The sequence below is a fragment of the Lampris incognitus genome, chromosome 1, assembly GCF_029633865.1.
Source record: "Lampris incognitus isolate fLamInc1 chromosome 1, fLamInc1.hap2, whole genome shotgun sequence".
Lineage (NCBI taxonomy): Eukaryota > Metazoa > Chordata > Actinopteri > Lampriformes > Lampridae > Lampris > Lampris incognitus.
The window spans coordinates 23,384,055-23,396,664 of NC_079211.1; the positions used below are offsets into that span (position 1 = coordinate 23,384,055).

A 12,610-nucleotide genomic window follows, 5' to 3' on the forward strand; every position below is an offset into this window, starting at 1 on the left:
TTCCATTTCTTCCTGTCTTCTGCGTCTTCCTCTGTCACACCAGCCACCTGCATGTCTTCCCTCACCACATCCATAAACCTCCTCTTTGGCCTTCCTCTTCTCCTCTTCCCTGGCAGCTCCATATTCAGCATCCTTCTCCCAATATACTCAGCATCTCTCCTCCACACATGTCCAAGCCATCTCAATCTTGCCTCTCTTGCTTTGTCTCCAAACCGTCCAACCTGAGCGGTCCCTCTAATATAATCGTTCCTAATCCTGTCCTTCTTCGTTACTCCCAGTGAAAATCTTAGCATCTTCAACTCTGCCACCTCCAGCTCCGCCTCCTGTCTTTTCGTCAGTGCCACTGTCTCCAAACCATATAACATAGCTGGTCTCACAACCATCTTGTAAACTTTCCCTTTAACTTTTGCTGATACCCTTCTGTCGCAAATCACTCCTGACACACTTCTCCACCCACTCCAACCTGCATGCACTCTCTTTTTCACCTCTCTACTGCACTCCCCGTTACTTTGGACAGTTGACCCCAAGTATTTAAACTCAAATGCCTTTGTCACCTCCACTCCTTGCATCCTGACCATTCCACTGTCCTCTCTCTCATTCACGCATAGGTATTCCGTCTTGCTCCTACTGACTTTCATTCCTCTTCTCTCCAGTGCATACCTCCACCTCTCCAGGCTCTCCTCAACCTGCACCCTACTCTTGCTACAGATCACAATGTCATCCGCAAACATCATCGTCCATGGAGACTCCTGCCTGATCCTGTCCGTCAACCTGTCCATCACCATTGCAAACAAGAAAGGGCTAAGAGCCGATCCTTGATGTAATCCCACCTCCACCTTGAACCCATCTGTCATTCCAACCGCACACCTCACCATCGTCACACTTCCCTCATACGTATCCTGCACCACTCCTACATACTTCTCTGCAACTCCTGACTTCCTCATACAATACCACACCTCCTCTCTCGGCACTCTGTCATAAGCTTTCTCTAAATCTACAAAGACACAATGCAACTCTTTCTGGCCTCTATACTTCTCAATCAACATTCTCAAAGCAAACATCGCATCTGTGGTGCTCTTTCGTGGCATGAAACCATACTGCTGCTCGCTGATCGTCACCTCTCCTCTTAACCTAGCTTCTATTACTCTTTCCCAAATCTTCATGCTGTGGCTGATCAACTTTATACCTCTGTAGTTGTTACAGTTCTGCACATCACCCTTGTTCTTGAAAATCGGTACCAGTATGCTTCTTTTCCACTCCTCAGGCATCCTCTCACTTTCCAGGATTGTGTTAAACAATCTAGTTAAAAACTCCACTGCCATCTCTCCTAAACATCTCCATGCCTCCACAGGTATGTCATCAGGACCAACTGTCTTTCCACTCTTCATCCTCTTCATAGCTGCCCTCACTTCCTCCTTGCTAATCCGCTGAACTTCCTGATTCACTATCCCTACATCATCCAACCTTCTCTCTCTCTCATTTTCTTCATTCATCAGCCCCTCAAAGTATTCCTTCCACCTTCTTAGCACACTCTCCTCGCTTGTCAGCACATTTCCATCTCTATCCTTGATCGCCCTAACTTGCTGCACATCCTTTGCAGCTTGGTCCCTCTGTCTAGCCAATCGGTACAAGTCCTTTTCTCCTTCCTTAGTGTCTAATCTGTCATACAACTCACCATACGCCTTTTCCTTTGCCTTTGCCACCTCTCTCATTGCTTTACGCTGCATCTCCTTGTACTCCTGTCTACTTTCTTCATCTCTCTGACTATCCCACTTCTTCTTTGCCAACCTTTTCCTCTGTATACTTTGCTGTACTTCCTCATTCCACCACCAAGTCTCCTTGTCTTCCTTCCTCTGTCCTGATGACACACCAAGTACCTTCCTAGCTGTCTCCCTCACTACTTCTGCAGTGGTTTTCCAGCCATCTGGCAACTCTTCACTACCACCCAGTGCCTGTCTTAACTCCTGCCTGAACTCCACACAACAGTCTTCCTTCTTCAACTTCCACCATTTGATCTTCGGCTGTGTCTTCACTCGCTTCCTCTTCTTGGTCTCCAAAGTCATCCTACAGACCACCATCCGATGCTGCCTAGCTACGTTCTCCCCTGTCACCACCTTGCAGTCTCCAATCCCTTTTAGATGGCGCCTTCTACATAAGATATAGTCCACCTGTGTGCACTTTCCTCCACTCTTGTACGTCACCCTGTGTTCCTCCCTCTTCTTGAAATATGTATTCACCACAGCCATTTCCATCCTTTTCACAAAATCGACCACCATCTGTCCTTCCACATTTCTCTTCTTGACTCCATACCTTCCCATCACCTCCTCATCACCTCTGTTCCCTTCACCAACATGTCCATTGAAGTCCGCTCCAATCACCACTCTCTCCTCCTTGGGTACCCTCTCCACCATGTCGTCCAACTCACTCCAGAATTCTTCTTTTTCATCCATCTCACACCCAACTTGCGGGGCATATGCGCTGATAACATTTAGCAATAAACCTTCAATTTCCAGCTTCATACTCATCACTCTGTCTGACACTCTCTTCACCTCCAGCACGCTCTTGACATACTCTTCCTTCAGAATTACTGCTACCCCATTACTCCTCCCATTCACACCATGGTAGAAGAGTTTGAACCCACCTCCGATACTCCTGGCCTTACTCCCCTTCCACCTGGTCTCTTGCACACACAGTATGCCTACCTTTCTTCTTTCCATCATGTCAGCCAGCTCTCTCCCTTTACCAGTCATCGTGCCAACATTCAAAGTTCCAACTCTCACCTCCACATGCCTACCCTTCCTCCTCTCTAGCTGCCTCTGGACATGCTTTCCCCCTCTCCTTCTCCTTCGCCCAACAGTAGCATAGTTTCCACCGACACCCTGCTGGTTAACAGTACTGGTGGCGGTCATTGGTAACCCGGGCCTCGACCGATCCGGTATGTAAATCTTATTTATGATCCGCATATTTGATTTGGCAAAGATTTTATGCCGGATGCCCTTCCTGACGCAACCCTCCCCATTTGTACGGGCTTGGGACCGGCACTAAGGATGCACTGGCTTGTGCATCCTCAGTGGCTGGGTTTGGGCCCATAACCTGTTGCATTGTTCATATTTATGTCACGGATGTCTAGCTACATACTTGTTTGGTATGTTAATATACTTTTGTAGAGTTAGACTGCAGAAGCAAACATTAGACGTCCAGTCGTACTTGGTGGGGCAGGAAGAGAACTTTATTGCACATGCGCAGAAGTCATACACACACACACATATGGATACCTGCAAGGACCAAAATAGCTGCTTATAGCGCAGTAAATAATACAGTGGCTGACTGGCTGTATATGTGAGACTGCACATTATGTTCAACAGACAGGATTAGGAACGAGTATATTAGAGGGACAGCTCAGGTTGGACGGTTTGGAGACCAAAACAAGAGAAGCAAGACTGAGATGGTTTAGACATGTGTGGAGGAGAGATGCTGGGTGTATTGGGAGAAGGATTCTGAATATGGAGCTGCCAGGGAAGAGGAAAAGAGGAAGGCCAAAGAGGAGGTTTATGGATGTGGTGAGGGAGGACATGCAGGTGGCTCACGTGACAGAGGAAGATGCAGAGGACAGGAAGAGATAGAAACAGATGATCCGCTGTGGCGACCCCTAACGGGAGCAGCCAAAAGTAGTACTAGTAGTAATAGATGCTGGAATCTCCGAAAGACACCCAAATCCACGAAAAGCTTCGCGGCTGTATCCTCGTCGGACACGAATGGTCTCCAATGAGAGATCTTGAGTGAATGAAATATTGACTCTGTCATGCTTAATGTCCCTTCATCTCGATTCGCAGTAAACGAACTTCTTCTGAAACCTTAAAGAGCGGATGACAATTGTTCTATCCCGATGGGCCTTGTACAGCGTACGGGTTGGAAGGCGAAGGTGGTGGATGTAGTCCAAGCCAACACAGTAGCATGCTGTTCCCAAAGTCGAGGGGAGTTTGATTGCCTTCGGCCTCTTCCCGCACACCGATCAGGCGTAGATGTTTTCCTCCGGCCCCTGTTCTCCAGGTTGTCTGTTTTCGCCTCAAGGTAAGCAACGCGTTTAACAGCGGAGGAGAGCATAGCCTGGCAGCTGTCGAGTTCCTCCGCGGGGGTAATACGGGTCTTAGTTTCCTCGATTCGTTTTGTGTTGGAGGGAACTTATTGTGTCACTTCCGCCATTTCCCCCTCAAGCGATGTTATGGAGTTTGCCATTTCAGTTAAACTGATATCGACGTGGTCCACTTTTGACCCAAAGTCTTAACGCATTTCTTTTAGCTCGCTTAATATGTATGCTAGCTGTGGTGCTAGTCTCTGAGCTGCTCAATGGGAGAGTTGCCGAAGTAGATTTTGTACCTACTTGCGTCCTCTTGCGGGCATTTCACTCTTGTTTTGGGGTAGATTGATCTGTCATATTCGGTGCCACACTATCGTCTGACTGTTAAATCAATGTATGAGGGTTTTTAAGACAGAATCATGCACGGTTGTGAGGATCTAGTCGGTTAAGCTGCCATTTTGGTCCAAGGCCACGTGACCATCTCCCCACACAAACTAGTGTAACGTGCATGGATAAATAGACACGTTGGCCGCCTGCTGACGGGTGTGGTCATTTAGTCGAGCGGTCAGAGCTGTCTTCCGCGATGCGGGCGATAGGGGTTCGCGTCGCGGTCGCGGCAGTTCCTGTGCCTGCCCACCGAATTCGCTACAATACATTACTTTGATCTTTTGCTATGTTATGAACCATCTAGACCTCTCAGATCATCTGGGACAGTTCTGCTTTCAGTTTCTATGCACCACATATCTGGAACAAACTCCCAGAAAACCGCAGGTCTGCTGCAACTCTCACTTCTTTTAAAAACAAGGCTGAAGACTTTCCTGTTTCCTGCTGCCTTTTATTAAATAAGAATTGAAACTTTTGATTATTATGTTACAGTGCACTGTAACTTTTACTCCTTTTATCCGCTGTGGCGACCCCCAACGAGAGCAGCCGAAAGTAGTAGTAGTAGATTTGTGTTTAAATGTCTTTTTATAGCCTTATGTTGCTTTTACATTTTGTCTTAATGCCTTTTCTTTTTTATGCAAAGCAGTTTGAATTACCTTGGTGCCGAGATGTGCTATACAAATAAATTTGCTTTTGCCTTGCCTGCCCATCTCAGTATTACATTCTTAAATGATTCATAGATTGTTCTTTTAAAAAAAAACTCCAGTTGATTATCACCAAAGGGCAGGTCACAATCAACATATACGAAAATCATTTTCATTTTATGAAATGCATCAATGTGTTTTACACAATTCTCGACCATATTTAGGGTTTGCACATTTTTAATAAGACAAAACTGAACATCAACACATGTTGTGGAGTTCAAGAGTTCGTTGATCAAGAGTGCAGTACAAAATAATGCCCGGCCTTTTGAGCATTCGAGATGGCAACAGTAATTCATGGCAGAGCTTAGTAATGCTATTCTTTAGTCTGTTTGTTGTTCAACGTCATCAGCGGGGATCAAGTATTTTCCATCATCTGCCTGTGTCTCCTACAGCTTCCTCAGGTGGAGATTTGCCCCGTTTGGAAACGGAATATTTTTGTCGGGGCATGTTGGGATTTGCAGCGTTAGATCCTCTTGTTGACTCTGTTGAAAGTCACACCCTTTGGTCCTGGGGTTGTGCAATTCTAGATAGAGTTTGAGATAAGAAAGCATTATGGAAAGAAACATTACATTGAAAGTTTATCTTGTACAAGGGTCTACATGACCGGTCATCATGTTAGTATTTTTGTTTCATTGCTACAGCCTTTTCTTTGTAATTGCAAGGTTACTTTTTCACCATTATAAGTTTATCCTCGCTGATCTCTGCTGTGAAAAGGTATTGGGGAAACTGCATTGAAATCGTGCCTCCCTCCATGGTGACTGTGGTCTGGCTCAAGAGGACAGGAGAAAGCAGCAAATCAGCAATGTCTTCTGAGAAGTTGTGATTGTGTGGTATGATTGGAATGTAATGAACTTATTCTCTGTTGCTGCAAAATTCAACCCTGCAATCGCCTCACCTTGAATTTGGAGCCCATCATTGTCTCCAGCTCGCACTCCTTTCCGACAGTGAACTTATTGGACCAGGTCCACTTAGGGATGATCTGTGTCCAGGTGAAGTCGTTACCATCCTGAAATATCTCTGTCACCACTTTGTAGTCTGTCTTGGCATTGAGAAGTCCTGTGACAGAGTGGGTAAAAGTCCGATAAAAGAGAGCGGCGAAGGTTTAGACAAATCTAAAGACTCGTACATATGCATTCTTATGATATTCATGCCAGATTAATTAAAAACAATCATCGTAACTGCTACCGATTGCCTCCAGGAACTCCTCATAGTTTTCTTGAGTCTCCAGCTCATATTTCCCCGTGAAGGCCATGTTAGTAAAAATGAGTGAAGGGAAGAGGTGAGGAGGGAGGCTGGAGGAGACAAATGAGAAGAAAGGAGTGGCCTGCCAGAGACACGTCTTTCCATTTTCCATGAGTCACTGAGGAACCCAGCCCCTCTCCTCCTGCCGTACATACCTCACAACCGGCCCCATTGTGATCTGACAGAGCTATGAGAGAGATGTCGGCAGTAATTTTCCAAGACAATAATTTCAGGTCAACTGGTGCTAACTTATCATACTTTGGCACAAAGCCCAAAGTGAGTGGGAATTTTGCTGCATCTGTCAAGTTAAGACAAGATTTATAAATGCAACAGCGTGATTTAAATGCAAGTAAATGCAATGCTAGTATAGAGAGCTGGTAAGAAAGAAAAATACACTTTAAGCCTATCAAGTCGAATGGCACGATTCTTTAAACTGCAAAATGGCAAATGTCGAGTGGAAATGTATTCACGCATGTTTTCACATCAGTTTGTGTTAAAGTGCACCTGTGTATTAGCTTTCTGTGTAAGCTAATGCTGTTTTTTTAATGTGAAAAAGGCAAAAGGCATTCAGATCTGGCTAGAATTAAAGTTTATTATCACAGGGTATAAAGTCTGAATATTCTTGTGAATAATGACGGGCTGAGTTCAGATCCTTTTTGCTCATCCTTGTCATGGTTACTGTTCCTTGTTCTCCTCTGGCAGTTGAACGCTGAGATGAACAGTGAGGGTGGAGGAGGAGGAGGAGGAGGAGGAAGGGAACAAAGATAGAAAATGGATTTTATAGCAGTTTTTATAACATCTGAGAAAATGTAGTACCTCGTGACAAATCTGCCCCCCCCCACACACACACACCTGCTATACTGACAGACAAGCTGACATACACACACACACACACACACACACACACACGCTTGACTTCCTGTCTTGCTATAATATGCTTTAACCACTCACCTCAGTGAGCTTGTCTTCACTAATTTCAGCTGTGTGGTGGTAATTCGGAAACCGTACAGATAATTTGCCCTCTTCCATTGTTACAGTAGCCTGACAGCCCGAGAACAATTTGTTACTTTTGCTGTCTGTTCATCCACATGAATCTAACATGTGTTTTAGACAGCTTTGATATTGGGCCCTTGCCTCCAGTGATCAATATCTGCATTGCAACTTCTGTCCAGACGACATGGGGATGACAGACACTGTGTGTGTATGTGCATGTGGGTGTGCATGCATGTGTGTGTGTGTGTGTGTGTGTGTGTGTGTGTGTGTACACTGTGTCTTCACCTTAAAATGCTTGCCTGCCATGGTGTGCATGTCACATTCTCTGTCAATGGTGAAGTTATTGGTCACTGACGTGGCGGGATAGATCTGAGTCCAGGTAAAGTCGCTGCCATTCTGAACCACCTCCGTCACGATCCTGAAGTTATGTCCCTTCTCTATGATGGCATCGGGGATACCTAGAATATTTTTAAGAGTTCTGGAGTCCAGTTATGATTACAGCTATTGAACAAAGAACATGACACATAGAGCAGGGTGAGATCACATTTCCCTCTTGACAAGGTATAGACACTCCACCATTTAAACTGACATATCAGGTGACCTTCTCCCCTACCGTGACTTTCAATAAAGGCACAGATTTTTGAAAATGCTAAATTTCTTGTTTATCATCTTCTCATGTTGACCAAACAGCTTTGAGGAGTGCAAGGGTCAGTGTAACAGATGCCAAGGTAATTTATACGCCCTAACATAACAACTTCTAGAGTAATAACACACTGTATATAGTGTGCATATCATAGCATCACAGCAGCGGTTACTCTCACCTATGTGCTTGAGAAATTCATCTTAGTTTTCCTGACTCTCTATCTCATACTTCCCAGTGAAGGCCATCATGCTTCCGAAATGCTAATAGCTGCAGAGGAGAGGAAGTGTGCTGCCTCAAAGACCGAGAGATAGATGACTGGCGTCCACACCTTTATAAATGTACACCCATCACACAGTCACATGCAAGGCATCATAAAATGACTGACATTTGTGCCACAACATGTAGAACTACCGCTTGTAGGTCGGTGATTGGGAGGTCATTGCACTCAGTAGTGTTAGTATCATATTTTAAAATAAGTTCACTTTGCTCATTCATCAGAGGTACATACATGTTTTCAGGTCATGTCAAGTTGTTATGTGCAAGTACTTCTGTTGTCAGTAACAAGTAAATGAAAAGTAGAGGATGATAGAGTACCCCATGGTCTGCACCAAAATAGTAAATGGTTTGATCCAGATTAACTTGCATCAGGAATCAGGAACACTTTTGCCATTTAATTTCATCCACTTGCGCACATGAAATGAAACGAAACATTATTTCCCCCAGCCCACAGCAGTGCAACACAAAGACAAAAACACACATCCAAAAACTACAAGAACACATATATCCAAACTAACACATATATCCAAACTAAACAAAAAAGTCACTGTCCAGGAGAACGAACGCCAGCCAGGATGACTGTTGAAACTGCCGGTCTGCATGGGCTAGCAGTTAGATTAGCCTGCCCCATTTCTGCATCCTGTCAGACTGCCCTCGGTGTTTCCTCTCTGTGCCCAGTTCCGGGCAGGGCCATGGTCCTTGGGCCCACCGGACGCAGTACACATAATGATTGTAGGTTGCTTTTGTAGGTGTCCCCCATAACTCCACACCATATTTCAAATATGGCAATACAAGTGAACAATACAGAATGTATAATGCTTTATGATCCAGAATGTGCCTTGCCTTTCCCAGAACTCCAATGCTGTTTGCCATTTTTGGATTTCAGGAATCAGGAACATTTATTTGTCATGTCATTTCGTGCACCTGTGCACATGAAATGAAATGAAATATCGTTTCCCCAGCCCACAGCAGTACAACACAAAGACAAAAACACATATACAAACTACAAGAACACATATATCGAAACTACAAAAACACATCCAACATATCCACAAAAAAAAATCACTGTCCAAGAGAGCGAACACCAGGATGACTGTCAGAACTGCTGGTCTGCATGGGCTAGCAGTTAGCTTAGGCCGCCCGCCCCCATGTCCCGTTAGGCTGCCCTTGATGTTTCCTCCCCGGGCACAGCTCCAAGCTGGGCTGCGGTCCCCAGTCTCAGCAGACCAGGTTCCCTTGGCTGATCCAATGCTAGTTCTCCCAGCCAGACACCTTTGACACACCTCCCTGCACTCTACATGACGACACTAAAAATACAGTCAAGGCTAGGCGAGGCCGCCGCCAGACCACCCTCGGTGTCATCGAACTGCCGGTCTGCATGGGCTAGCAGTTAGCTTAGCCTGCCCTGCTTCTGTATCCTGTCAGGTTTCTGTCAGTTACCTCTTCGGGTGCGGCCTTGGCAGGGCCATGGTCCCTGGCCCACAGGACGCAAGCAGACCAGGCTCTCCCAGCCGATCCATCGCCAGCTCTCCCAGCCATCAAATGAAGACAAACATAGATGCAGACGTGGACAAAGACACTGCATGGACGGTACTGGGTGAGGCCGCCTCAACTGTGAATTCGCACTGCCATTTTCCCACACCGGTACTGGGTGAGGCTGCTGCAAACGTGAATTTTTGCCACCATCTCCCCACATCATATCATAACATACATCACATCATAACTTACATTCTATTTGAATTTAAATTCCAATTTTCTTTCTAGAGTGATAACCAATATATATATCCATGAGATGCACAGGAGCACAACTTAATGTGTTGCTAAGTGAATTAGGATGAGGCCATTTTCCAAACATCACCTTTGAAATTAACCAACTTTAAACATAGTAGAGCCACCTTTCTCTCACATAAAGTGAAAATGAGAAATGGACTGGATATTTGCCTATGTTGTAAATCTTGGGTTCCAGTCAAATGCAAGTAATAGTTCATCTGTACTGAAGTTACATTCCTCAACCTTCGGCCTTCAGAGGCCCTCTTTCTGCAGTTCCAGTAGCCTAACACAGAATGGAAGGAAACATTTGTCTCCATAAGCTTTATTTAGCCAGTGACACTAAATACTTGCCCACTCTCTCTTATAAATCACACGGTGATCAGAGAACAGTTTCTCTGACAATATTTTTATCCTTTGGCATCTTGAACACATGCAGGGCAATATTTACTTATTTTATTAACTGTTTTATGTGACCAAACAATGAATATGTTGAATCATTTCATTCTCTACAATATACAATACTTGTTATAGTAACTATAAGCAAAGAGAATATTTGTTATAAATATAAGTGCTTAAAACCTTGCTTTTCAGCAAAGAGTTATGCAACTTGTGGAAAGATTTTTGCATTGTGTAACACTGCTCTTGGGATGGTTAAAAATATAAAGTTATATAAGGTGATCATCTTGAAATGGTTTCCAAGGTAACCAATGTGTGTATTTGCCCACCACTGGGTAAATACTCCAAACATGACCTTAGCTGCCTGCCCAAAATCGCACAGCCCAAGATGGCCACAAAGGAATGCCGGTAGCTCCTGTTGATGGAGGCATAGAGGAATGGGTTTAGCGAGGAGTTAGCATAGCCGAGCCACATGGAGACCTCAAGGGCCAGGGGGCTGATGGTGTAACCCCACAGAGGGTGGATCATGTTCATGCAGAAGAAAGGCAGCCAGCAGATCACGAAGACCCCCATGATTAGACCCAACTTCTTTGCAGCCTTTCGTGCCTTCTTCATAGAGCTTTTCTCTACAGTTGCACGGCCTTCTTCTGTGTGGTTATTTCCCACTGAGCTCTGGCCAGATTGAAGCTTCCCAGCAATTTGCTCCATGGCATGGATCCATCTTGCCTGTCTCTGGGCTGCCAAGAAGATTTTCCCATAGGCAAACAGCATGAAACCCACCGGGATGAAGAAGCAGACTGTGGAAGAGACCAGAGCATAGGGGGTGTAAAATGTTGCCAGGCAAGTTTGATTCTCCTGTTGTGCTGTGCTGCTGATCCCTGCAGGAGGTGACTGTGGGTGCATGCCAAAGGAGACACAGAGCGAGGAGATGACAAGCGACAGGAGCCGGCATAGCAACAGCAGTGTGGTCACCTGCGTAGGAGACATTCGGGCTAGGTAACGCAGTGGGTCGCACACCGCTATGTATCGGTCCAGTGCCACACAGCTGAGATTAAAGATGGAGGATGTGCAGAATGTGATATCCAGCAGGAAATGGACTTGGCAGAAGCGGGATCCAAAGTGCCAAGTGTCAATGGAGCGTACCAGACTGAAAGGCATCACCAGCACTGCTACCAGGAAGTCTGCCATTGCCAGGGAAAGCATGAAAGCATCTGTTGGTGTTTGCAGCTTTCGCAAGCGGGCTGCCAAGGTCAGGATGAGGAGGTTTCCCAGGACAGCAAAGATGGGGATCGGAAGGAGGAGACACAGCACAAAAACCTTGGTGGTGGTGCTTTGGAGGAGCACTGAGCTGCTGCTGTTGACAGTGTGTTGCTCCAAGGGACGAAGGTCATGACCAGGAAAGAACCAAGCCATTGACAGTGGCAGAAATACAGACATCATATGGGTTGCTCAGAGCTTCCCACACAAGTCCTTAAGGCGAGCCTGTTTCACAGATAAATCAGAACTGTGTATCCAACATCTCCTTCTGTTCCCTCTCCACATGAAGCAACAGGTGTTTTGCCTCTTATTTGCTTTCCCACAGTTCATGTGTGTGTGTCCGCATGGGGGACTGGATGTGCCTACACGCGCGCGCACACGTGTGTGTACGTGTATGTGTGTGTGTGTGTGTGTGTGTGTGTGTGTGTGTGTGTGTGTGTGTGTGTGTGTGTGTGTGTGTGTGTGCGTGCGTGCGTGTGTGTGTGTGTGTGTGTGTTTGCCTTTGGGTGGTGGTCTAGCAATGGTTATCATCACAACAGAGCTCATCCTGAGTAAATTATTTACCAGAATGTGAGTCAAGAGTCAGCAGGCCATGAAGTAAGTGGATACATGCGTTTATGTTCCCTTATGGACGATTGTGTTTGTCTGTAAAAGCCATAAACCCTTGTATTTATCTCTGCTTAGTGGAAATACCGCCCCCCCACCCCCAAACCCTGAGGCTCATGATTATTCTGCCACACATACTATTTGCAGGTCTTGGCTCTGTACCTTTGCAAAAGATCCATCATTCCCCTGACACTGATAACACCACTGCTAGTCTTCTATGGCGATACCAATGGCTATATCTTTTAAGATATTTGAACATCC

The 12,610-nt window shown here is 45.6% G+C and overlaps 3 protein-coding genes across 4 annotated transcripts; all 3 read right to left on the reverse strand.

Moving 5' to 3' along the window:
- Positions 1-4,966: 4,966 nt before the first annotated feature.
- LOC130121807 (gastrotropin-like) lies at positions 4,967-6,496 on the reverse strand. 2 transcript variants are annotated; one of them, XM_056290715.1, is made up of 4 exons: positions 6,346-6,496; positions 6,062-6,222; positions 5,842-5,931; positions 4,967-5,689 (listed from the first exon to the last, which is right to left on the reverse strand). In XM_056290715.1, exons 1-4 carry the CDS (start codon positions 6,416-6,418, stop codon positions 5,630-5,632), a joined length of 384 nt encoding a protein of 127 aa, XP_056146690.1. In that variant the 5' UTR covers positions 6,419-6,496; the 3' UTR covers positions 4,967-5,629. The 2 variants fall into 2 exon arrangements, with proteins under 2 accessions (XP_056146690.1, XP_056146699.1); XM_056290724.1 differs by having other exon boundaries at positions 5,276-5,689; positions 6,352-6,488.
- An 851-nt stretch (positions 6,497-7,347) lies between these two features.
- Positions 7,348-8,289, reverse strand: LOC130109738 (gastrotropin-like). Its single transcript, XM_056276727.1, is given in 3 exon segments — positions 7,348-7,449; positions 7,687-7,859; positions 8,223-8,289. Coding segments are annotated over 3 exon segments (342 nt in total).
- A 2,479-nt stretch (positions 8,290-10,768) lies between these two features.
- On the reverse strand, positions 10,769-11,899 carry LOC130109744 (5-hydroxytryptamine receptor 4-like). The gene has a single exon (XM_056276731.1). The coding sequence runs from the start codon at positions 11,897-11,899 to the stop codon at positions 10,769-10,771; it is 1,131 nt and encodes a 376-aa protein (XP_056132706.1).
- Positions 11,900-12,610: the final 711 nt, after the last annotated feature.